The sequence below is a fragment of the Pimephales promelas genome, chromosome 6 (assembly GCF_988280905.1).
Source record: "Pimephales promelas chromosome 6, fPimPro1.hap1.1, whole genome shotgun sequence".
NCBI classification, from domain to species: Eukaryota; Metazoa; Chordata; class Actinopteri; order Cypriniformes; family Leuciscidae; genus Pimephales; species Pimephales promelas.
In genome coordinates this window covers 40,606,458-40,633,739 of record NC_142774.1, presented here as the reverse complement: position 1 = coordinate 40,633,739, position 27,282 = coordinate 40,606,458, and the positions used below count along the sequence as shown (strand labels likewise).

The 27,282-nt window shown below is 37.3% G+C and overlaps 1 protein-coding gene across 23 annotated transcripts in view; it reads left to right on the top strand.

Moving 5' to 3' along the window:
* Positions 1–433: 433 nt before the first annotated feature.
* Positions 434–27,282, top strand: part of mbnl2 (muscleblind-like splicing regulator 2) — a 75,389-nt gene continuing 48,540 nt past the window's right edge. For 15 of the 23 annotated variants that reach the window (XM_039648280.2, XM_039648269.2, XM_039648284.2 and 12 more), the window contains exons 1-2: positions 434–676; positions 17,292–17,969. In XM_039648280.2, coding sequence (XP_039504214.1) covers positions 17,796–17,969 — 174 coding nt within the window. In that variant the 5' untranslated portion in view covers positions 434–676; positions 17,292–17,795. Of the gene's footprint in view, positions 677–6,112; positions 6,370–17,291; positions 17,970–27,282 lie in introns of those variants that run through there. The other 8 variants (XM_039648281.2, XM_039648276.2, XM_089132563.1 and 5 more) reach the window with 3 other exon arrangements.

Genomic DNA, 27,282 nt, shown 5'->3' with positions numbered 1-27,282 from the left:
AGGCTCTCACTCACTCATCTAACATGTAAACTGTTGCGGATTCAGCCATCTGAATCTAATCGTCACCATCTAAAGAGCACAACAGGCCTTTAGCTTGTTGATTTAACAGTACTGTAGCCCACATCCATTGTACCCTCTGGAGATTCACTGTTGTTTCCACGGCAACAAGCAGACCCTTGCCCTTCCCAGGGCTCCTGACATTCATTTGGACTATACCACCTCAGACTGTAAATCGGGGGGCATTATCACATCTAATATGACTAGTCTTCTGACTACATTCCATAAACTACACATTGCTAACGTTTTTTTTTAAATTACTTAACATATAATAATGAAACAAATATGTATATAACGTAGATTTTAAGCATATTTGCCGTTAAAGCAAGCAACAACCCCCGCCCCCCCTTCCAGTCACATGACTTGGTCCCTCCTCCCACGATCTGTCAGAGCAGCTTGTTGCACGACCAGCTTGGTAAACTAACTTGAGTTCGGCGTTAAAATCTAAACCAGTTGCCTGACAAATCGCGTTTCGCGCGGACCGACGAGAATGTTCGCTTCGGTTAGAAAACAAGCCTTAATTTCTTTGACTTAACGAGTCATTTACGGCAGTTTCCATCGAGCTCTTTTTGCTGTCTGCGTGATTTGTGGTCAAGCGGCGGCAGGTCATGTTAACCAGGTAAGCAGCAGGTTAAATTCCCGCGTTTTCAGTAGCGAAAAGCTATATTTGACTGTTTATTTTCAATAGAAAATGTTCAATGTCATTACAGTGCTTGTCATTGCCGAGAAAGATAGAGTGAGTGTGTTTAGCTAACATTGGCTTCGTCGCTCAGTGATGTCGACATGGGTTTAGTAATGTATGCTCTCCTTGTTGCCGAGCGAAAAATAATGGATTGGAAAAATGAAAGTGCGCGATTGAGCCTGAGAAGTTCCCATGTTTACGTTACATGAAACGCCCGCGTGCTGCCCCGTTGGTGGCAGTGAGTTTGACGTTAGAATCGATGAAAAATATAATTTGACAGCTCATTCTTCGGGGCGTTTTAGTTGTCAACGGTTCTTTTTCCGCGTCATCGCTCCGTTACTTCGTGATGGGAATTAATTTGAATCTTATCACGACAGTTTATATAAACCGCCTTCCGAGTTTAAACGCGTATAATGGTGCAACAACTTAAATAAAACAATATGAACATGTATATCTTTAAAGTATTTAATATTCTAAAATAATGCCTTGATACATTTCGTTATAAATCGACCAAGATCAGAAATAATCGGCTCGATATTCTCTTCGAAATAAATAGTTTTGTGTGTGGTAACGCACACACATAGATGACGAATGACGTTTATATTCTTTACTTCAGACTTGCCTTCTGGTCTTTTCCCCCGTCACCATCGCTGCGTGAGGAGAATGTAATGACGTCAGTTTATAAATAACCCGCGAATCTCGAACATTTCTGGCTTTGCTGGCTTGATATGTACAAATTGACATATGGTTAACCCCTCAAGACTAGTCCCGTCACGAAACCGCTCCCAAATCCCGAGCCACACCCCGTGCGCGCGCAGAGCACGTGAGAGCCGGACAGCTAATGCTTTATCATTATCATCATCACCAACACACAACTACTTCAACTCTTCACATCACGCGCTTTATATACATTGTTTTTTTGTTTTTGTTTGCGCGTCTGTCGTTGTCTATGGTTCAGTATTAGATAAGAACACTTTCAAGACCGTATTCATGTAACGTGTTAGTTCAAGGTGGTTAGATATATTATCATGGTTCATATCCCAAAAATAGTATCATGATAAATGATGTTAAAAAACATCTTTTGCATGTATTTCAAGTTTGGGCCGAGACATGCAAAATGAAAGGTGATTTACCTGAGAAAGTGCTGAGAGACATAGATATGGAAGAGGATATATGCTAAGATGCTTTTCTAAATCTCAATAAGCATAATGCAAGTATGACCCAAATAGGAATCTAATTCCATGATCTCATTTTTATTTGCCCTCACAGCAAGTATCGCACCTTTCTCATTGTTTTTGTGAATTAAGCCTCTGTCTGATGATAGTCTGCACACGGTTGTTCAAGATAATGATTCTTATTCAGTGAGGATGTCTAACGGGGTAGACGCCACAATTTAGCTTTGCATCTTAGTATAATGCGCAGTTTACTGTAGACATGTCAGAAAAGAGCTGACTAGAACAGGGGTCTTCTAGATGAAAAAGTTATATTGTGCTGAATTATTAATAGTCTCACAATAAAATGTATTAAGTGTAATTAAAATGTGTTGTTTACCATTAAAAATAAGTATTGATGGGCCTGTTATGCATTAATGTGGTACGACATGACCTGTGCTAGAAATCTTTATGTAAATGTAGTTGAGGTTGGATGAATTTGCATCAGGCCTGTCCTATGCAAAAACCTTTACATTAAATTAATGCTTATGGATATGAAAAGTCTTTGCATTTCCATTTATTCGTTTAGTGGACACTGTGCTTTATTTGCATTTCTCCAATGCTGATTGCAAATGAAACATGCAAGGACGCTTCACACACAGTATTGTACATTTATGTTACTTCAGATGCACACAGAAAAACCTTGATTTGTGTCACGTCATCTCTGCAATCCGTCCAATGCTGCAAAGAATCGATTATACTCTGAAACGGGAAGCTCAGAGGTGGTTTACATTTCTGTTGAACATTAACAACATGACACGTTTGATAAAGTAATCATTAAACGGCTTCACGAGAGCTTGAAATCGTGATATGCAACGTAATTAGTCAGAGCTGCTCAGATAAATGAGGAGAAAGCTAAATATTTAGGCTTGTGTCTCAATCTATAATAAGCTTTTAACATCCTATGATTTTCCTGATGGGTTGAATTATTTACGTGACACTAAACAACGCAGAACCTTAAATTGTGAATGCACAGAAATGCTTGAGAAAGTTGATTTTCTTCCTTAATTTCATACTATCTTAGAATCAAAATGATAAAATAGTATTGCCTCATTCTTATTTTAAAGTAAGAGCGGCACATCTGTTTGTAACTTCAATATGCATGAATTTCCAAACTGGTATTTGTATCATATTATTTGAACGTATTTTTCATCATATTCATAACCACATTGGTTTGTTGCGCAAGTGTTTCTGAACTTTGTTATTCTTCTAGTTTGCACATGCAAAGAAAGCCTAGCCTACTTCCACATTGAAAAATAAGGTGGATAAATTTGGACAACACCGTACACCTGTATAATTTGTGCATTATTATTTGAATAAATGCTTTGGTTTTCAACCTTGATTCTAAATGCCAAAGGAGCAATTTCAGAAATGAGCACTTTAAACCAGTGAGAGTGTTTAGTGTAATCACATAGAGTTGACTGTCAGGGTCATCAGGGTTAGTTGGCAGCTGCATAGAGAGCGAGTGTGTGTCTCGCCTCATTGATGTTTAAGCATTGCTTTGTTTTAACATCGTTTGCCGTTGCTTTTGTAAAAGCACTCTGGCTGTCACATAATTGCAGTGCGCCTGCGGGAACCTGAGCCCCTAAAAGCAGGAGGCTTCAGCTGTTCTATTGATTCGGATGGAAACAGTGCGAAGCGGCTTCTGACTCATCACTTCTACCCGACTGCATCATCGCTCACGTGACGCGAGAGAGGAGGATATGTGTGTCCTCGTCGCCCTACGGTAACGATGCTCATTGTCATAGTGATGGGTTGCCAGGGGATGCAGAGACCTTGGAGGCAGGCAGAGATGCTGCGTTTCGTTTGACGGAGGTGTGTTAGACATGCGAGAGAATTCAAAGTCTTTTTTCGGCGTGACTACACAAACACTGCCTTGAGGGTAGAGGTCGACCGATATGGGTTTTTTCCTGGCCGATATTTAGAAATCGAGGCAGCCGATGTCTGATATATGATACCAATTTTTTTTTTTTTTTGATATGTTTGGCCGATTTTTCTCTTTTTTCCCCCTTTCATCTCATAAAATCTAACAGTTAATAAGAAATGAAACAGAAAATTGCTTAAATTACATTTATTGAACAACTGAACACAAGCCTTTCCAAAGCGCACACATACATATATATATGAAGAGTTCAGATGCAAAAGCCTCTAAATAAATGCCATTTGAAATTTTCTTCTTTAATGATAGTTTTTATCAAACTTGTATATTTAAGTTCAGTAATTTCACTTAAATGGCGATGATAATTACCTATTAATTGTTATTTAAGTGAAATTCCTAAACTTAAATATACAAGTTTGATAAAAATCATCATTAAAGAAGAAAATTTCAAATGGCATTTAGAGGCTTTGGCATCTGAACTCTTCATATATATATATATATACTGTGTGTATATATATATATATATATATATATATGTGTGTATTGCCTATGTTAAATATTAAATACACAAAACCGAGATGCTGTGTTTGATGGAGGTGTTAGACATGTCAGAGAATTCAAGGACTTCACAAACACTGCCTTGAGGACATGTAACTTTGAAGACATGTTGAAAGAATAGTTCACTCATAAATTAGGATTTTGTCACCATTTACTCAGCCCCATAGCGTGGCATACCTGTTTTTTTTCTGTCTGCTGTGAAGAAACTTGGCAGAAAGTTCATGCTGCCCTTTTCCATGCAATCAAGGTGCATGATGATTGAACTCGCTAAAGGACAAAAAAGCACCATATAGTTAGTTCACATAAAAAGATAAAGTCATACGATAGCTTTGCACGAGGAACAGAGTGAAATTAATAATTATGTTTAATGATAATCTCGTAGCCCTGACCACACCCAGAATTATAGCAGCACGGTTCTGGAATTGATAATTTTTTTGTTTTGTTTCAAATACAGATCACAATTCTCACACTATTCTGAACTGACAACTAAACAAAATAGCATGTAATTTGCTAGAGGTTCTGACAAATTGCTGCTGTCTATTTAAAACATTTTTAATTTGTTAAAAAAAATCTTTCACTGGTTTCATTACTGGATGAATCAGCATTTTGAGCAAATCGTTTCAATTAATGTTTCAGTCAGTGTAGCCTGGGTTTCCCCATACTGCTTTGCCACAGCGCGATTTTATTCACGCTGCTAGGCAGTCTGTATACCATGGACCAAATTTTCGCCTCATCTAGCCAATCACAGAAGGGGGAGGGAGCAAGATGACGATGTCTATACGACGCACCGAAGCAGTTTGTTTATACCTACGGATCCAACATGGCAGCAGACGCGAAGTTTGTAGCCTTTCGGCCGTTTCACACCGCAAGCGTGAGCGCCACTTGAGCAGCGCGTCAGCGTAACTACATCGTCACTGCAGAGAGTATTCACACTGGAAGCGTTTGTACAGTGTCACAGCAAAGCTATATCGTTAGCCTCATAGCATAATTGCCTCATTTTTTGTTTTTTCTTGTTTTCCAAAGACATTGAAATATGATGCTATGAGGCTAACGATTTATAAGCGGGCAATTCTTTACGAAGCCAACTATATTTTTTTTGAAGTTGGTCATTATAGATAGTCTTGAAAGTTTCTAATGGGGAGGTGTACAATATTCGCATATAAATGTTAAACAACAAAACAACCAAGAAAATGGCTCCAATCTATTAATTTCAGTCATACTTTTGATATGTTTACAAGACTACAACTCCCGCGGATAAAAAATAAAACGCGCAAATATAAGCCACACACTCGGGTTTGATTTGGGTTGTGCTAGCCTATGTAGCTGTCTGTGTATTACATAAACTAAAAGAACATTTATATATAATATTTTCTGGCTAGTTTACTTTAGTTTTTTTTTTATAATACATGCTTGCCATGTATAAAACATTTCCAGGTATAGAGATTCATCTTTGTCACAGTTTGGGAAAGTTTGGGAAAATATGTTCCCAAACAATTCTCTGTTGCCAGGGCGTAAAAATGGGGGAATACCTTTAAGATCAGGGTTCAGGAGCCTGTCATCGGAAGCTCTGAGGTCAGCCTGCCAGTTTTGGGAAACTCGGCCAACAACAGAGCCTCAGAGAGGGAATGCGTGACGCTATTGGCCAGTTAGCGGATGGGCGGGCTCTTGCCGGAGGCAGTCTGGCAGGAATGGGTTGGTTGCGGGAGAGGAAAGGAGGGGAGGGGTGTGGGAATGGCTGGAAATGTTTCAGCCAGATAGTTGAGCAGCGAGCAGACGCGCTGGTCCTTTCTGCGCTGTTGCTGAGAGAAAATCCCCGTCTCGGCATGGGCCGCCAGCTCGCAGCTTTGCATAGGGAATGACAACGCATCACATGGTCGTTTTATACCGGGAGAGCGTGAAGTGATTGCTGTACCAGATGCACACAAACTGAGCAGGAGCGAGAGTGCGACGTGAAGAGAAAGGACTTCGTTTATTCCAGCAAGGTGGGAAGAGTAGGGATCCTTATATCCTTTAAAGTTCCTGTTTTTCCCAACACGAGGAATTTTGCTGCAATATGCTGCATGCGGGCAGGGGTGTGGAAAGAGAGGGAGGGAAATCTGAGTTGTGTCAGTAAGTTACTCTGTCTTTATCCCATGTGTATCCCAGTCTTTCCGGTTTCTCTCCCTTTGAATTCTTGAACATCTGGAAGTTAATTTACGTTTTAAGAGTGTAGTGCCGATTTATGAGAGTTTGGTCTTATTGTTGCAGCATTTGCTTTTTAAGATAAAGTTTTGCTTTATGAAATTGAAAAGGCAAGGAAATTATGGTAGTCTTTATCCCATATCCCAAATCTTTCCAATTTCTATCCTTTTCCATTCTTCTTGCCGTTTTTAAGAGTATAATGCTTATGTTTATGTAGTTAGAATGACTAATTTGTGAATTTGGTCTTGAACCTAAGGCATGTGTAGCATTTCTTGAAATTATTTTCCAAACCTATCCAAAGGTTTTAGTCCAGTCTGATTAGCAAGGGCTTAATGCAAATTTACTGAACGCCAGCATCATTCATGTTGGCCCGATCAGACCTCCGGTCTTACTAGATGTACAATCCAGACTTTAAAAGAGCAGGACCTGCGGCGTGGCAGGAAAAGGCCGCGTTTGTGTCGAACATTTGGCAAACGTGTTGGGAGGAAGAGCGTGTTTTTTTTTAAAGAGGGAGACTGACTCTGCCCTTCCCGTTAAAAAACCCATGAAAACAGTCTAGGCAGCCACTGATTGTTTATTAGCCAAAGCCGTGAGAGCAACAGCTCTCCTCTGAATCGATCAGAAACACGTTTAGTCGGACTCGGAAAGGTAATTAGCTGGCACCTTTAAACGCTTTACAACTGCCAGGCGTGTTTCATGAACAAATTACCCTTTATTACTTGACTATTTTAGTTGGGAGTGTCGTATGGCGCACTTCTAAAGAGAAACGAGATTTGTGCCAGCACCTTCCTGTCAAGGTGAAAGTTTGCTGTAGAAGATTAGATAGAAGTTAATGTTGTTTTCAAGATTCTGGCTCCTTTACCAGCCTGTAAAGGTAAGTCAGCGAGTCATAATTAGCTTTTTTCCTGAGATAAGTTGCAGGATATTTACTGAAAACACAGCGCAAATGTCTGTCAGTCGCTAAGTAGATCATATCTGTGCCTAAATGATCTTCTTAATTAAATTGCACATCAGTTTCAAACAGCCCGAGGAAATGAGCGCCAGGCATGGCTGCCATCCACAATGCTATAAATAACTAGAGACGATGATCTGGGGGATAAAAGCAGCCTTGGTGTTATGAAGATAATAACTTGGGTCACCGGGATTCAGTTTTACATTAAGGCTATTATCATATGACACACCCGTTTTTGCTGACCACATCGAATCAAGGCTGCAGCGCTTTACAAACTGCAACTAGCCTACCGTCTGTCTTCGTATTGCAAGCTTGCAGAGTTGTAGATTGTTTTAAACATGAGAATTTGTTTTTAATTCCATTATTGTGATTGTTTATCAGAAGACGCTTTATATTCATTCGGCTGTACAGAATGACTGCAGCGGAACATATGACTTTAATGTATGTTTGACATTTAGGCTAACTCTTTGACTGTGAAGACATTAAGTGGCATGATTAAACAAAAGTGGTTTTAGTTATCTAAAATTCTTCCAGCTGTAGAAAATGTGGCCTTGTTACCTTCAAAACAGCGATCGCCTTGACTTTGTCCTTAGCCTGCTCTATGATATGATGATCATGTCATTGCAAAAAACCTGTCCCCCCCTCCAAACTTCAGCGATTTCATTGGTCTACTCAGTCACACAGTCATCTGTCTGGAAAGATTCAGTTTCAGTTTCAAACCAAGATGTGCTACCAATGCTATACGAGGTTAAGGTTAGGGTTTAGTATTTTCACCAATGAAATCTTTAGAAATTGGGTTGTTTGGGAAACAAAATCACATCAATTACAACCACCTCTTAACCACATATCTTCTCGCATGACGTTTTGGTCAACCGGAGGCAAAAAAATTAGGAGCAAATTAGGAGACCAATATGATGCAATTCCCGCTGGCTTAGGCAACCCAAATCCTGGTCTGATGCCATGGAGGATTACCCCACATTCATCCTTGGGTTTGGAAGCACTATTATTGTAACAAAAGAGTGTTTGAATGGCAGAACCAGTTTGGAAAAGCCTACTCTGCGACCCCAACGCCAGTTCACCGGCGGTTATACTGTAATTTTGTATACTGTAATACTGTAATTCTCGACTAAAGTTGTAAATGGAATTGTTCTTATGATTCATTATCTTTTAGACAGAAGATCTGTAATTGGCATTGATTTGGCTTAGGGATGTAGCGATTACCGGTTTCATGATAAAATGTCCTCATGGTTAGTGTTATCGTTTAAAATCTGATTATCGCGATATTTACAATGTTTTCGTGCACTATATTCCAAAACTTCTGGAGCCATTCGAAAGCTTAATGTGAAGTTTGGCTACGACCTTAACTCACTCCTAGATCAATGTTTCCATTATTATACTTTATTTGTAGAAGAAGGTCTATGGTTTTTCATAAAAGTACTTTGTCTTAAATCTTTTTATTTCGGTTTCTAAATCGGTCTTTCTCCCATCTGTCTGGTAGATCATACTGTCAGTAGATATGATCTAAGCATCAACATCTCTTTTTACTTTTCAATGCGAGGCACATTGTGACTCCATATTGCTTCAAGCACGTCATTCTGCGCACTGGATGTGCATAAGCGCTTTGCCGCTCTGTATTCGAGCCTTTCATATTAGGCATATAAAACCTTTGCACAATGAAATATTATGATTTTTAATGATCTTTCTTGTTCAGTCTTATCTATCAAATGTTGTTGCCTCATGAAAAAAACTATACATTTAAAATAAATGCATAAAATAAAATGCAATAAATACATTTATTTGCTTTTCATCAATGTATTTTATACAAAGAGCAATTTGCTCTGAATTATCCACTAACCTCATTAGCTACTTAATAACAAATTAATTCGCAACCTAGTTATGTACCTCACAAGTAACCCAGAAGTTAGGTCATGTTAGCTGGGTGTTACGTTATGTAAGTGTTGTAAAGCGATAAATGGGGCGGAAAATGATTTTATCAATCAAAAAATATTTTTGTAAAAAAAAATAATAATAATCTCCTCCAAATGAGCCATAGATTGGGCAACTTAAGCTACATTTACATGCCATGCACCCAAATAATTTATTTAAAATCTGATTCGTGGCTTAATCGGACTGAAAAGGCTTAAATGATGCACCTCAGTCGATCCAGTTGAGCTCTTTCCAAATGCAATATCAATGTCTGTAGACCTAAAGTAATCTGATCACAAATTGTGTACGATTGACCAATTTACTCATGCAACTCGTATTGTATTGAACCAAAGGGTTGCTAAGAACCAGAATATAAAAGGACATTAAGATATTTTTAATGCTTCTTGAGTTACAGGCATGAAAAACACATTTTTTAACGCCCACTGTTGGCATATATTGCAACAAAAATGGCCAAGTAAACATATTTATCTAACAGACCTACCAATGATGCTGCCATCTTTCTAAAGTCAGTTTTACCCCCCGTAATTTGACCGTGGGTCCTTAAAAAGTATTAAAATGTCTTAAATTGAGATTCGATAGGTCTGAAATATTTTTGGTCATATTACCAATAAAATGTCTCCAGTCTGATGGACCCAATGTCCGTCAAATAACTCGAGAATGATTCTGATTTCATTACATAAACAGCGATTGATGCTTTTCATGTAACGCTGTTGAGACTCGCCTGTCTCTGTGAGAGATTTTATAACGAGAAATCAAACAAAATGAGCATAACGGCAAACATAACACACAGAAGAAACATACTGAGGTAAAAATTCAATATGTTTAGTTTATTTATTTACAACATGATATAGTTAAGTAACAACATGACGGGAGCTATTTTTCTTACGATTGCATATGTAACATTATAAATTACTTTAATTACTTGGGTTAAACATTAAATATTACATATATGATTGGAATATAGCGGCTAATATTTATTTCCATCACAGGTTTGGTCTTAAATTTCATTCAAAGTGGCATTAAAAAGGTCTTAAAAATCAGCTCGTTCAGCATATGGAGCACTTTCAATTTATAATTGTAGCATCTGTTGTCCCAATGTACTAAATGTTTTTTATTTCAATAATAAAAGCAAAACGACAGTGGGGCGGTTCCGCGGTGGGCAAGTAATGTAATCGAGAACGCCGAACACCATGCAACATTGACTACCGCAGCAAGCCTGTTCCCTACAGTGACGTAAGATGTGATATTGTACTTTTGTGTGTGTGTGATAATAGATAATTGCATCTGTGGAATGCATGGCTTTGCCGTTCAGCCAGGCGTCCTCCTCCAGAAGCACTAATCATTGTGAGCAAGGGCGGGGCGGACAGACAGTGCTAATCTCTGCAGGTCACAACAAGGAGACCGCAGCACCTTCCTACCTGCACACCATCTGTCCTCCTCCTCAGCCTCGTCCCACTCGCTGACAGCCATCCGTCACAGCTCTCGCCTCTGAACCCAGAGCCACGGCAGGTGACGCGGTGACTTGGCAGTATCGTGCAGTTTATTGGCCAATCTGTTAGAAATCGATGCCTTGTTTGGATATTATGATGTCATTTAGACTTACCTAACCCCGTTTTTACGTTAGCCATAGCTAGCGTTGAGCTATCTACTAAAGCGCCCAGAGGATCTGTTTTAGGACATGGCAATGTGTTGACATTTGTGCAACTTTTTGTAATGTTAGTTTTGCCCCTACTATAGCTTCATAAACGCAATTAGTTGAGTATTGTATTGTCTAGTAGTGTATTTTGAAATCGATGCCGTTCGGATATAATCATGCCATTTAGACTTGCCTAATAGCCTAGGGGTGAAACAATATTTCGCAATATAATATGTATCGTGGATAGTGACGATATGTTTTGTGTTTAGTTCGTTCACCCAAAATAAAAATTACTATACGAAAAAAAAATCAAGTTTACAGAGTTTCTCAGTACATTAAACTAATATAATGTTGATTTAATGTATAATAATGCAGTGGAGGAATATTTGTGCCAAACGTCTAATGTTGCCAGCAAAACGTGTCCTACACTATTATCAATATAACTAGTCAGAATGAAAGGATGTTCGTCTAAAATAATTCTGTGTTTTCAGCTTCAGAATCATCAATATTTTTCATTCTGCTGTCTCAATTGTCCTGTGCGTTGGGTTACAGCACCGAGTCCAAGCCTATACATTTACTCCCACGATGTAATACCAAATTTAGCATTTTAATCTTTTATCATATGTCTTGGAGTATCGTAATAATATCGTATCGGGATATGTATCGAATCGTGACCTGAGGGTATCGTTACACCCATGTTACCTAACCCTGTTTTTACTCCACACTGATGTGTTAGCTATATCTAGAGTTGAGCTATCTACTAAAGCGCCCAGAGGATCTGTTTTTGTGCAACATTTGTGCAACTTTTTGTAATGTTAGTTTTGCCCCTACTATAGCATCATAAACGCAATTAGTTGAGCCAGTGTTGTTGTGTCGGGCTGGTCGAGATGCACAGTGTATATTAGTACCGCAGAACGGCAGCGTTTGCACTTTTCAGAGGAAATTTATCTACAAATAGAAATAGTTGACTCTGCATATTAAGCTAGGAGATGGGTATTTCAACGTGAAAACATTACACACTTCACCTTTTATAGCATGCTTCAGATATTATTACCATGTCATCCGGAGAAACCTACCCTGTGTTTTTGCTCAGTTGAGCGAACAGCCGACAGGGAGAGATTTGCATCGATTTGACTGGAATTGCAGTTTCTTTAAGAGAGAAAGCAAATTGTTGGTTTGCAGCTTTGATGATTTGTGCATTACCACCATTTTTTGGTCTTTAAACGTGCACTGTTTTATAAACCATTACCCTGTATTTGCTGTGCTTCAACGCTTGCGTTATTGCACCTTGAAAAGAAAAGCCAACAGGCCTGAGAATTTGGGTTTTATTTGGGTTTACAAGCTTTAAGCACTTCTAGTAGCTGACAGATTGTATTACTGAAGCACCCTTTAACTGTCATTCACCTCGTAAATTAGACCATCGTTTTTTTGAGATCTAAAAATACAAGGATTAATTGCATGAGGTCACATCTGACATGGTTTCTATCCAATTTTTTTATGGCTTGACTCTCGGGGGTAAAGCTATGAAATTAAATCGTGCCGCTGAGACTACGTGTGCGACGAGTATGGCAGGCCATTTAATTTTATAATGGTAAAATGGAAAGGAGCAGCAGGTGCTGGGATTGTGCGATGGTGGAGCATGGATTGAGGCTTCCAAATGACTCTTTTTAACACCAGGTTGCTCTCCAGTTCTGGACGTCGGCCTCCCTTTGGTCCCGTGCTGCCAGAAAGGAAGCTTTGCTAATGTGTTTTTTTAAGAGCTCAAATAGTGCCGCACACAAGCATCTCAAATTACAGCAGCACCCGAAATTTTTTTTTGCATTGACTGCTTGACAGTTTGGACCTTTAGGCCAGTTATTTTGACGTATGATGCATTGAAGGCCTTGATTCAGGGCTTCAACACACAGTTCAACTAGGGACAAGTCGGTACGTTGTCAGGTGGCTTGTTGCCCTATTTATTCTTCAGGAAAGGCATTGCAGATTTTATTTTATTTATTTATTTAATTTAATTTAGTTTAATTTTTATTTTATTTTTTTATTTAATTTAATTTTTTTATTGAATTATTTATTTATTTTATTTAGTTCAATTTTTATAATAATTTAATTAATTTTAATTTAATTTTATTTAGTTTTTAATTTAATTTAATTTAATTTTTATTTTATTATTTATTTATTTAATTTATTTTAGTTTAGTTTAATTTTTAATTTATTTTATTTTTATTTTATCTTATTTATTTTTTTTAATTTTATTTAGTTTTATTTTTCCCAAAGCGGATATTCACACATTACAAAAGCGCAGTATAATATAAATTAGTTTTTATATTATATTATATTATATTATATTATATTATATTATATTATATTATATTATATTATATTATATTATATTATTATATATACTAAAAATTGCTACAGTCTTAAAATAATACAAGGAAAACTAATAAAGGCTTGCTTTAAATAATGTACGAAAATAGCAAGATATTTTTTATGCTTGTTTTATATACTATGTTTATTGTTTTGTTGTTGCTGTGTCATTATTTTATGATTGTGCTGTCTGCGTTATGCAGATTAGTATTTCGTTTGCACTACACCTGTTGCATTCTACCTCAGTTTGATTTTTCATTTTCTGTAGGTGCACTATTGTGGTTGCTAGGCATTGTGGGAAATAGAAAGAAGAAACAGACCCTTAGCAACAAGAGTGGAAAATGAAAGAAATACTCAAGCTCATTAGATTACACAAATGCTTGCTGTGTGTTATTGGTGACAGACAAAAGGAGGGTCCAGATCACCACAAGTCCTAATAAAAAGCTGAATCGATCAACCTGGCTGTGCTCTGATTGGAATACTAATGTTTAGCTTAGTACGTGCTTCATTATTGTGTCTTGATTTCACTACGTTGTTTGTATAAATTAGAAATAATTACAATAATTAGCATTTTTTTATTTGATTTTATTTAAATGTTTTAACATTTGGCAGTCTGACAAATTAATGAGTCTAAAAAGAGATGCTGTTATGATATTCACTGCAGGATGTTTGTATTATACTTCACACTTCAGCAAATGTAGTGGGTCATCATGATGGTGTTTCGTGCTTGCTTTGCACACAACACTGTCCTACATTTACTACAGGGCTCCAGACTAACGTTTGGGAGCAGTATCATTGGGGATTGTTAATCATAAAGGCAATTTAATCATAATATTACTTTTGTTTCGCATTAATAAGTGCAGTTACTAATAATATGACGTTTATTTCTTGAAAATGCACAAATTAAGTTTTATAGGGAAAATATTCAGCTGTTATTAAATGGACCTGTACTACTGGCATACTAAAACATACAAAAAATGAGTACGAGTACAAAAACCCAGGCATTCAGGTTCCTTCAGAACTTGTCTTTTTAATGCATATGATACCTCCTAAGGTTAGTATAGTGTTCAGCTCCGTACACACAGTCATTGTCTGTTGGCTTTGCTGTAAGTGGAGAGGACGTGGCCGTCATTACACAGTAAAGTGAATCTTCTACGGCAGCTGCTGGTTTTTACGGGCTTGTTTGGTCTGCCTACACCACCCCCACCCTGACCCGGACCCTTCCCGCCTCGCCTGCAGTTTGCACAAGGAAATATTTCCAGATGTTCCAAGAAAAGTCCTCTATTTCAGCAGCAATGTTTGTGTGAGCTTCACAAGTCATGCCAGAGGCGGTGTTTTATAAGATTGGATGGTGTTGTTATAAGCTGCTCCCAATCTGAGAGGTGTCTGGTTTATTCTTATAAGGGTTTATAATCCTATATAAGGGTTAGTGATCATGAGAAGTTCTGCTACTGTAAAGAAGGGTATCTTACTGGCAGCTGGATTGGCATCCATCCACCCATCCGCCCACCCATCCACCCACCCATCCATCCACCCATCCACCCATCCGCCCACCCATCCATCCATCCATCCACCCGCCCACCCATCCATCCACCCACCCATCCATCCACCCACCCATCCACCCACCCATCCGCCCACCCATCCATCCGCCCATCCACCCACCCATCCACCCACCCATCCATCCATCCACCCATACACCCACCCACCCACCCATCCATCTATGTTATAACTTTTTTTATAACAAAAATGAACCATCACTGAACATACTAAAGCTGGACTGTGACGATATTTTCTTCTAGAAACGAATTTTGTTGCATTATTTTCTAGGGGTGTAACAATATATCGCAAAAATGCTACAATACGTATCGTGGATAGTGACAATATGTATTGTGGATAGTTCCCCCAAAATAAAATTTACTGTGTGAGAAAAAAAAATTCTATTTTTCAGAGTTTTAGTGTCGGTACTACATTAAACTACTACACATAATGTTCATTATAATGTATAATAATGCAATGGGGGAATATTTGTGGGTCCTGATAATGCTAAATGTCTGATCTTACCAGTAAAAAGTGGCCAACATTATTAGTCAATGAAAGTGTGCAAGCATATTCGTTTAAAATCATTCTGTATTTTCAGCTTCGGTATCATGAATATTGTTATTCTGGTGTCACCATTGTCCTTGGGTTACAAGCACCAAGTCCAAGCCTATTCATTTAAACCCATAATGTAATATCAAAGTTAGCATTTTAATCAACAGTATCACAGTAATATTTTATCGTAAGTTCAGTATCGTGATATGTATCGAATCGTGACATGAGGGTATCGTTACACCCCTATTATGTTCCTATTATCTCTGTAAAGCTTCATTGAAACAATCTGTATCATCAATAGTGCTATATAAATAAGGTGACTATCCTTTCTTGCTCCGCGTTTAATGTGAACTGGTCGAGGTGTTGTGGCGCTCGTCGCGGACTGGAATATGCATCTGTTTCAGTCCTTGAACGGCTGCCTGGAATATTGCGCCGCTGCATGTTTTCTATTGGCTGAAGTCTCTGGCATTACTCAACAGGTTAGGTCGTCTCTATCGGTTCAGGAAGGGGTGTTTTCCTTCAGTGTTTGCACGCCTCTGCATTTGACCGAATGTGACACTGTGCTTAATCGATATAGCTGTTTTTTCCATTCGTGCTTTGATGCGACACATATTACACTGATTTGCTTCTAGCTTTAGTTCATGCTAGTGATGTTCCTCATTTGTTAGTCTCTTTGGATAAAAGCCTCGGTTAAATGATTAAATGTAAATATAATCCTTGAATGGCCTATGATTAGATAACACCAATGCTTCAATTTCCAGAATAACAACATCCTTCTGTTATTCATTTTACTGTAGGTGGAATCTATCTATCTATCTATCTATCTATCTATCTATCTATCTATCTATCTATCTATCTATCTATCTGTCTGTCTGTCTGTCTGTCTGTCTGTCTGTCTATCTATCGGATTCTATATCGAATTCTATCTATCTGTCTGTCTGTCTATCTATCTGTCTGTCTGTCTGTCTGTCTGTCTATCTATCTATCTGTCTGTCTGTCTATCTATCGGATTCTATATCGAATTCTATCTGTCTGTCTGTCTATCGGATTCTATCTATCGGATTCTATATCGAATTCTATCTGTCTGTCTGTCTATCTGTCTGTCTGTCTGTCTGTCTGTCTGTCTGTCTATCTATCTATCTATCTATCAGATTCTATCTATTGGATTCTATATCGAAATCTATCTGTCTGTCTGTCTGTCTGTCTGTCTGTCTGTCTGTCTGTCTGTCTATCTATCTATCTGTCTATCCATCTATCTAGAGGTGTAAAGTAACAGTTAAATGAAGAAAATTCAATGTTGTGCCATCTGTCTATCTGTCTGTCTGTCTATCTATCTATCTATCTATCTATCTATCTATCTATCTATCTATCTATCTATCTATCTATCTATCTATCTATCTATCTATCTATCTATCTATCCAACTATCTATCCAACTATCTATCTATCTATCTATCTATCTATCTATCTATCTATCTATCTATCTATCTATCTATCTATCTATCTATCTATCTATCTATCTATCTATCTATCTATCTATCTATCTATCTATCTATCTATCTATCTATCTATCTATCTATCTATCTATCTATCTATCTATCAAATTAGAGGTGTAAAGTAACAGTTAAATGTTAAAAATTCAATGTTGTGCCACCTATAAATGGTCATATTCATGATGGGAAACTTCTATTGGCCTTGTTTCTTACACAAATCAAATCTTGGCCTTCTTTTCCAGATCCCAGACAGAAGAAAGTGCCTTTTCTTACGTGGTTCCTACTTGAAGCTGCTCTCCGCCCCCATTCTACACTGGCTTGGCCTCCGAAAAGATCTCAATTCCTCAGACTTGCCAAAGCACAAGGAACCGACACACTCTTTCCATTCACGGACCATTATTCGATATTGTTCCAAGGATAGCCATTGCCTTCAGGCAGAGTTTTCAACAACCGTCGGCCTCAAGACCATTTGGAGACCTGGAGCATGTTCTTATTGTCGCTCCAGTGTTGTGCACCTGGGACTAAATGACTGATGAACGACTTGACAGAGATTGACAGCTTCACTGAGAGCGGCCATCTCCCATGCGACAGCCAACGTGGGTCTGAATGTGACATCTCTATTTAAAGGAGCTCGCCAACAAACTGAGACAAACCTCAGAACTACATCAAGAATCAAACTCATCCAAAACCAAGTCAACAATCTACTGACGCTATAGAGCCTGCAGGTTCTCGACACAACTTTTGCTATGGCTTTAAACATCGCGTCGATACGAGACACGAAATGGCTGACTCTCGAGGTGTGCCGGCAGTTTCAGAGAGGGACGTGCTCGCGCAGCGACGAGGAATGCAAATTCGCGCACCCACCCAAGAGCTGCCAGGTGGAGAACGGACGGGTGATCGCCTGCTTCGACTCGCTCAAGGTACCATTTTACACTTACGTGACGCATTTTCTTGTTTGCAGCTTTCTTATTACAAAAAGACATTTGATTTGCTCGGACTCATTCCGAATGTCATTTATTGGTGGAAAGACTCATTTTTGAGGATTGTTTTGTTTCATAAATAAATCCAAAGAGCATGAAGCATGGCTAAGGGCGAAATGCCTTTGGCGAAATGCCTTTAACTATGGTAAAAACACTATCTCATGGCTTTTTTTCTCGTTTTTTTTTTTTTTTTTTTGTAAACTACACTAACAGCAATATGATACACGAGTCCAAAACAGCAATTTGGCGCGTTACTATAGAATTGCTGTCACAGATGTGCATTTATCTGCATTTTACATCATTGGCCAATCAGAGTTGAGTACAAAACAAGATGTGCCAGAAAATACGGTATTGTGATTCTTCCACCAAATATTATATTTCATGCGTGAAACTATTTATGTTGCTATTTAGCTAGTTATCGCATTCAGTTGTGTATATTGTAGGGCTGTCAAACAATTAATCGCGATTAATCGCATCCAAAATAAAAGTTTGTGTTTACATTATATATGCGGGTGCACTGTGTTTAATTTTTTCATATATATATATATAAATACACACACATGTATATATTGAAGAAATATTTTCATGCATATATTGTATATAGATTTATATATAATTTATATTATATATAAATATTTTATATATAAATAAATAAATATACATGCATATGTGTGTATTTATATACATACAAAATAATTATACACAGTGCACCCACATATATTATGTAAACACAAACTTTTATTTTGGATGCGAATAATCGTTTGACAGCCCTAGTATATTGACAAATAGCTGGAACTTTGTTTTCTAATACATAAGTTCACTATTGCATGGCTTTTTTCTTAGTTTTATTAAACAGCACCAACAGCAATGTGATAAACGATACCAATCTTAGATAAATAATTGTGTTGATTAATAATAATGCACAATTTCAACAAAGCAACTTGGCGCATTGCTATAGATCTGAGGTCGCAGGCGTGCATTTATATGCAAACAAAAACATGGAGACTTAAAATTTTAGAAAATATGACAATTGCCATTCTTCTGAGACTATACGACAATTGTAGCTAGTTATCGCATTCACCGTGTGTTCACAGCTGTGTATATCCATGTTGGAATCTAAGTTCACTTTGTGTGCATAAACACCATATTTGACTGATCAGTTTCTAGGCAGTTATTATTATGTAAATGAAGCACGGGAACTCGCTGCACCCGGTAATTGATCGCATGAACGTCAACACATTTTTTGAGGACACTTTTTGTGTTGCTGGCAAATAGCTTGTCTTAGTGCAGCACTCTCAAATTAGAGTGCATGTGTCAGCTCAGCCACACTGCATACTGCACACTTCAAATAAAGCTGACCCATAGAGAGCGAAAGGGCAGCGCCACTCTCTCTTATACTGCCAGTTTTATGTCTCTCCATCTAACGTTACCATGCCACACGTCCGTCATATACGGCCTGGCAGAGGGTTTCGGTGAATGCCCGTGCTGTTTTTAGAACCGTGACCATGTGCAAAACAAATGCAGTGAGCAATTATTAGATTTTAGCCCATGCTTTTTTGTTAAAGTTTCATGTTAAAATACATTCTCTTCACCCAGTGTATTGTTTACTGACTACTATTATTATGGCATTCGTGGGTTTATCTCTCCCAACACTGTAACATTATGCCTCACAGGCACCATCTAAACATTGAGAGCGGCCCACTCAGATCTGTCAATCACTTTCCAGCTCAACCTATCGTGAGAGTTTGGGGCGTGGCTACAGTAGTAGGCGGAGTCAGAGGGTGTTTGGATGCTAGTGCTTTACATTCAGCCTCAGATATTGCATTTAGACCTTCATTTCAAAGATTAAACGTACATGTCAAAGTGTGATGAAACACACTACAATGGACGCTTCAGTACCAAATAGCATCGTCATGCTCATGCATTGTTCAGAAAGACAAATGTACAGTTCATAATGGTTATTCACCACCTCTTAATTATTATTCACATCAATTCTATAATAATGCACCATATCTGGTCAGGCTAATGAATAAGTGAAAGAATAGTTTATTAAGGGTGTTTAGGGAGATGAATTTAAGAAGGCTTTTAAGGCATAGTACCATAAACTGCTAACAATATTTTTTTTAATAAATCGAAAAAAACTCATTTCCTGAAAATCTCGCTCTGTATCTCTCATTCAAATCCTGCCACCCCGCTCTCCCCAAATGAAATTACCAAAATATGCTGTATGTTGCCGAAAATCAGCAGGAGCAATTTTTTATAATTATTTTGAGTTATTTTGATGGTTCAAATGGTTAAATAGTTACCATAACATTAATACGGCTTGGTTAGATGTGTCGATGCCGGCGACACGACCAGTTTAATATGGTATTTTATGGTATTGTTGTGTTTTTGTAATTTTCATTATTAGGCTATTTTTAAATCTAAATATAATTTAAAATCTAATTTTAAATGTTGCCTTAGCAGCTAACTAAAATATGTATAAAAATATTAATATTTGCGAAAAGTTTTTTTTTTAAATAGTTTTTTGGTTTTAATTTAATAACCCTGCCGTGAGCACCCTTAGCAAAACTTTTTTTTACAAATGATAGGCTAAATAATGTAGACAATATCATGACTTTTATTATTAATAGCGTGAATTATTTATTAAACATGGTCTTTTATTATATTCTTCCAGTAAACCAGTGATCACAAACTGATCTTTTTGTTTGATCTGGGTCTCATAATGTTTCACGACACAGATGGCCGTGAGCCGAGCGATACAGCAATACATGTTTTAATGCGGCGGAAACACTGCGCCGGTGACATTGACAAATGCGCAGTAAAACTGGAGCAGCTCCTATCTCTCACAGGAATAATAGACTTAAGATGATACTTACCTTCATGTGCGCTGCAGTCCCGCCCTTCAAAAACAATCGTCAACGGCTTACACACACTCTGCTGTTTATCTCGCAAATTAGGCAAGGTCACTATGTAGGTCAGTGTGAGAGGATTGTGTTACGAGGCATGTGGGCGATCTCAATGCACTGAACCTGTGAGCGAGGTTGTATAAAGAGGGATAACGCTGCATTGACTGAGTTTTATTGCAGGTCTAAAGCTGATATGTGACCGTTTAAAAGGATTTTACTTGTTTTTCTATGTGCATTTAAATTAGCCAAAGCTTCTGCAATCATATTAACCCGTGGTCATGCATGCTCAGACTTTCAGTTCGCAGGGCCAAAGTTACATTTATTCAGGCAACATCCGCCTGTGGTGCTGCAGAACTGTTCTTTCGAGCTGTCTCGTCTCTGTTACTCCGAGGTGAGGTGTACTTGTGTCAAATTTCTGCTGAATTACTGTAATTTGCCATCGACTTGCGGTCTGTTATGGCAGTTCAGGTCTGTCAGAGATGACGGCTACCTAATGTGATAACAACTGCCTCCAGTTAGCACAATCGACCACGCCGTTTTGCACATCATAGGGCTTTCTGGGGAGGGGGGGGGGGGGTGCAATGTGGTGCGTCATGTGATTCATGTCACAGTTTTAAGACTAAACCCAAACCTCCACCCTAAATTGCTTAATCCCTTTTTGTGTCTTCTCTGAGCAAGTAGAGGTATAGATTCTCAAAAAAAAAAATATAACAATATAAAAATATATATAACCTTAACCTTTTTTTAAATGATATCTTTTTTTAATAATAATCTTTTATAATTTATTTTGGTATTTTTGTTCATTGATTTAATAGCGCAGGACAATATATAGAATATTCGCAGTATTTTTGGGGGATATTTTTAAAATAAATTATGTTGAATTTTTCTTGGTCATTAATTTTCTCAGAACATGCCATTGGATGTTTATAACATGAGAGTGGTCATGACAATATATTTGTTTGTATTTATTTTAATGTATATTTTAACAACGGCTTAGATTCAAATGTCAGTTGCACGCAATTCGCATAAAAGTTCGTATTTCAATGAATCAGTGTTATATTTTTTGCTCTTTTTTTAGTGAATTTATTCAGATCTCTGCTTCATTTTTGTGATTCAAATCTCCCAAATAGCAATTTTCTTTAAAATGTTTTTTTTTTATAAATCTTTTTATTACATACTGTGTATTGTTATATTAGTGCATATAAATCAAACTGTTGATTTAATTAAAAACAGTATGGAAAACATACAATTTTGCTTTTAGATTTTTACTCTATGCTTTAAACAGCAATGCATAAGTAATGCATTTATATTTAATATACATTTCTCATCTCAGATGTTCTGCATAAGAAAAACTGGCCCAAACCCGACCCAGAATCCATTCATTCGTTGTATCTTGTTTGGTTGGGGCGTCTGACCTCTAGAACTGAGATATTCAGCGTATTACTGTATTAATTGAATCTGTAAAACACAGGGGCCCATTGAGACAGCATCTTTGGCCCCTGGGAGTCGACGGTCATCAGATTCTCTCGCTCGAGTCGGGACTCGAGGTGCTGCGGAGACTCGTGAGTTCCTCTGACTGCGTTGACCTTGCGAAGATGCACAAAAGCCCGAGTTGTTTTCCAATCAGCCATGTGCTCTGCATTAACAGATAATGAATCTGGTCAGTGGGCTCATTTGTAACGTTCACTGTTTCATTGTGACGCCTTCCTGCCGACCTCAGCGTTTGCACGGGTGCTGTGAGATTCTTTTCTTTTTAAAGTGCAGGTGTGTGTTGCATTGTGCTGTGTGTCCTGTCCTGTCCGGACCAGAACAAAGAGATCCAGCCGAGAGTCCTCTGGTACTGACTACGTTTTCCATTTTTATAGACAATGCATTGCAGAAAATGTCCTGCTTTTGACCGCAGCATGACTTCATATTCAAGGCCGGGACATTTGGAACTTGTTATGCGAGTTACTAGTGTGTTTTTCCCCCACAATGCATTACGCTCACAACTAGGGATGGGCAACGATTAATCGCATCCAAAATAAAAGTTTGTGTTTACAGTACATAATATATGTGTGTGTGGTTTGTATAATTAATTTGTATATATAAATACCCACACATGCATGTATATATTTAAGAAAAATGTGTTATTAATATATCAAATATTTATATTTATATATAATATTAATTGTGAATAAATATATATAAAATATATACATGCACATATTTCTTAAATATATACATGCATGTGTGGGTATTTATATATACAAATTAATTATACACACCACACACACAAATATTATGTAAAGACAAACTTTTATTTTGGATGCGATTAATCGCGATTAATCGTTGCCCATCCCTACTCACAACTGAAAAATTGGGAAATTCGAGTACTGGTTTTGGCATTGACCTTTTGAAATTTAAATAATTAGGGGGGGGTGATAATATATCGTGTCAATATATATGTATTGTGGATCGTTCACCCAAAATGAAAATTACTGTGTGTGAAAAAAATCAAGTTTTAGTGTCAGTACTACAATAAACTGCTATAATGTGTAATAATGCAATGGAGGAATATTTAATGGGTCTGCCCAAATGTCTGATGTTACCAGTAAAAAGTGGCCTACATTTATTTTAAATATATCTAGTCAGTGAAATTTGTCTCTTAAATAATTCTTGTCAGCCTATTCATTTATGCCTGGTTCAGATTACGCGATTTTTTTTTTTTGTTACGATAGTCTTTGTGTCAGATTACGCGATTTTGACTCCTAAAATCTTGTCGTGTCGTGGGCAAGTCACATGTCAGACTACACGTTGCTTCCTGACCAGTCTTTAATGGCACGTGATGTCATCGAGAAGGTGAAACTAGTAGCGAGTGACTTCCGGAAATGAACGTAAACAAACAATGGATGAAGCGGTGAATGTTGTATCGGCTGTCCTGTGTTCAGAAAAAAGTTAAAAAAGAAAGAAAACCCGACAATGGAGACGTTCCTGGAGTGCTCGAAGAGGACAGTGCGGGCTGTCAATCCGCCAAAGAGAACTTGAGCTAAAATTAGGGCTGGGCGATATGGCCAAAAAAAATTATCACGATAATTTTTTTTATATCAGTCGATATCGATAATTATCACGATATATGTCAAATATTTATTTTTTTCAAGTTTAAAGGCAGATTTTTGCAACAAAGTTGTATAAACCAGAGTGTTAATTGTGTTTTTAAACTACTCTTTAAATTTATGTTCACTAACAAAAACAGTAACATCTGTTTTTTTTCCTTTTTTTTTCTTGTGTAACAACCACATTTTTTTTTATTTGGTAAAAAGTAATATTCTGACTGTTTGAGTTGCATTCAAATTAACCATTGGTCATTCAGTCTCATGCATTTAGATCATGATAACCACAGATAAAACCAGGTATAGCCTATAACTTAGCTCCTCACTGTCATGGCATAACTTTGTTTTCTGTATTTTTTGAATGAAAAACAATAGCCTGACAGCTAAATACATTATTAAATACTGTACTTATATTCCATTAGTCATAATACATTGTCAACATTAATAATATTATACAATTCAATATGTATATCCCACATTTCATGGTGCAGTTAATATTACCAGGCTAACCTTACAGTAAATCCATGGTAGGCTAAATGGATTCAGTATCAATTCAGATTCTGACTGTATCGTTGCACGCAGTGTTTCTCCTTTTTGTCAGCGGTGTTTAATCTGCCTTTAAACTGGTTTAAACTTGACATTTGTGTTCTTCGCTGAACTCAAGTGCTTCTCACTGGATCTCGTGAGCAAAACGATCAGAGGCGCGTCTGCGTGAGCTCGCGCTCCGCTCAATGCACTGCCGTTTGGACTTTGAGCCGAGCGGATAAATGCTCCGTGTGGCGCGCGCGATTTAAATGAGTTTCGTTCCGCTTTTTTGACGCATAAATATTATCAAACATTTATCGACCTCTTGATATCGTTTTATCGAGGAAAATTATATCGCGATAATTATCGTTATCGTTTTATCGCCCAGCCCTAGCTAAAATATATTTTTACTTTTAGTTTTAACGTCAGCACCATCGTCTCTCTTTCGTTTCGCCATTTTTGAAAGTTGTGTACGGAAAAGCTTCTGTGCTCCTATTGGTCGACCTCATACATGTGACGGAACCGTCGTGGACGACCGTTAAAAAAATTAAACATGCTAGTATTTTTGTCGTGATGTGAAGCGTAGTAGGTTGTCACCCACTAGGACACACTATACGAGATGATACGATCGAATCTTGCGTCTCGACGCCCGTTGTCGTTTACACCCTACGTCAAACGGATCGAGCCAAAATCGGGCTAAAATCGTGTAATCTGACCCAGGCATAACACACACAATGTAACACCAAATTTAGCATTTTAATCAACAGTCAATCTTTTACCATATGTCGAATCGTGACATGAGGGTATCGTTACACCCCTAGAAATACTGAAATAACACTAACTACTTAAACCACTATCGCTCTAATACTGAATGTTGCGAACAAAGTGTGACATTAACATGTAAAGTTGCTACGCTTCTAAGTTTGCGCGTTTTTAGCAACGTGACTGTGGTTCAAAATTGTTAATATTTTCCAGCAACAAGTGTTATTGGCTTGGATTCAGTTAATTTTAGTGAATTGGTTCATTCATACTGTTCATTTCAGTTCACTGATTCGTTTTGTTCATATTCCCAGAATTCCCTGCACTTTCCCCACCCCAATAACTGAATGTTTAGAACAATGCTGATGACTTTTTCGCTGTGACACGTTGGTAAAGTTTCATTCACACATATTGGATTATAGGTTGTGCGATAGAAATACCTGGATGTTTGGATGCTTATCTTTTCCCATTAGTTTCCCAATACTGAACCCAACTACCATGCGTTTGTCCCGTCTAACCTAATTGCTGAAGCCGGTTGAACCGCAGCTGTTTGACACTATTGACAAAGAGGCCGGAAGCGGAGCTGAAACGTGGGGGATGGAAAAGAGACGTTCCCGTCTTCCTCGATAATATACAAACGCCAGAGTCATGTGATGGTGTGCCTGACACTGAATAGCCCGTTGTTGTTGTTGTTTCTCGAGTGGTGTGTGTGTGTGTGTGTGTGTGTGTGCTTGACAAGTCTCTTGCACCGGTTGCAGCCGTCAGTCCAGGCACAGTTTCCTAATAACAGCTCTCATGTCAGCTAAACACTCGACGTGTCTCAAACACACTCAACAACAGTCCACAGTCTTCTCGGTTTTACTGCACCGCTGACGTGTCTGTTGCATGAACAATAAACACAAGCCTATTGATTTTGTTCAAAAGATTTATAAATGTATTTTGTATTTATCTCTTGTCGCTTTATAATATTTTGCCGCAAATCGTTTTTGACTAAATCGATATAAACAACATGTTGTATCCTGGTGTAACAAGTGATAAATCTCATAAATGGTAATTTCTGAGTTTAAAAAATGTGTTATGAAGAACTTTTACTTTACTTTTTACTACTAAAATACATTTATTTCTATAGCTTGTATTAGCAATATGCCTATGGTGTATTATATTAATTTCTAATAATACATCATGTGCATTATATAAATTATTCATTTATTTGTCCATATTTAATGCTATTTACATTAATTTATCCTGTTATTTTTAATATATATTGAATAAATAATAATAAATTAAAATAAATGATAATAATAGTGAATTATCTTATTATTATTATTATTATAAATAATAATAATAAACATTTAAAATCTTATAAATTCAGTGTAGTTAGTTGCTTTTCTTTTAATACTTTGTTGTGTAGCTTTTCATTTTTTGTAATACACATTTATTTATACAGCTTACGTTATTATTATGGCTCAGGTATATAATTATTTGTTTTATTTTATTTTTTTATTTTATCAAATTAAGTTTGGCTTTTTTTTACAGGTTTTAAATATAAAATCTAACTTTTTATTTATTTAGTATTTAGTATACTCATTTATAATATAAAATGTAACATTATATAATAATAATATATGATATACATTTGTATTCGGTAATATTTTCATATTTAAAGGAGTAGTTCAAAATGAACAAATCTTTTCCTGAATAAATTTGTTTGTTGAATGAACCAAATGACGTTCATTTTGATAAACGAGTTCGAACAGGAGAGTCCCGAACTCGCATCACAGAACACAGCAAGGCGAGTATTTGAGCTTATAAAATTTACATTTTTTTATTTATTTATAAAATGAGTGATCGTTTCGCTAGATAAGACTCTTATTCATCGTCTGGAATCGTTTAAAGCCCTTTGAGCAGTTTGCACTGAAACTGTCTTTTGGACCTTGAACCGTTTGGTCCCCATTGAAGTCCATTATA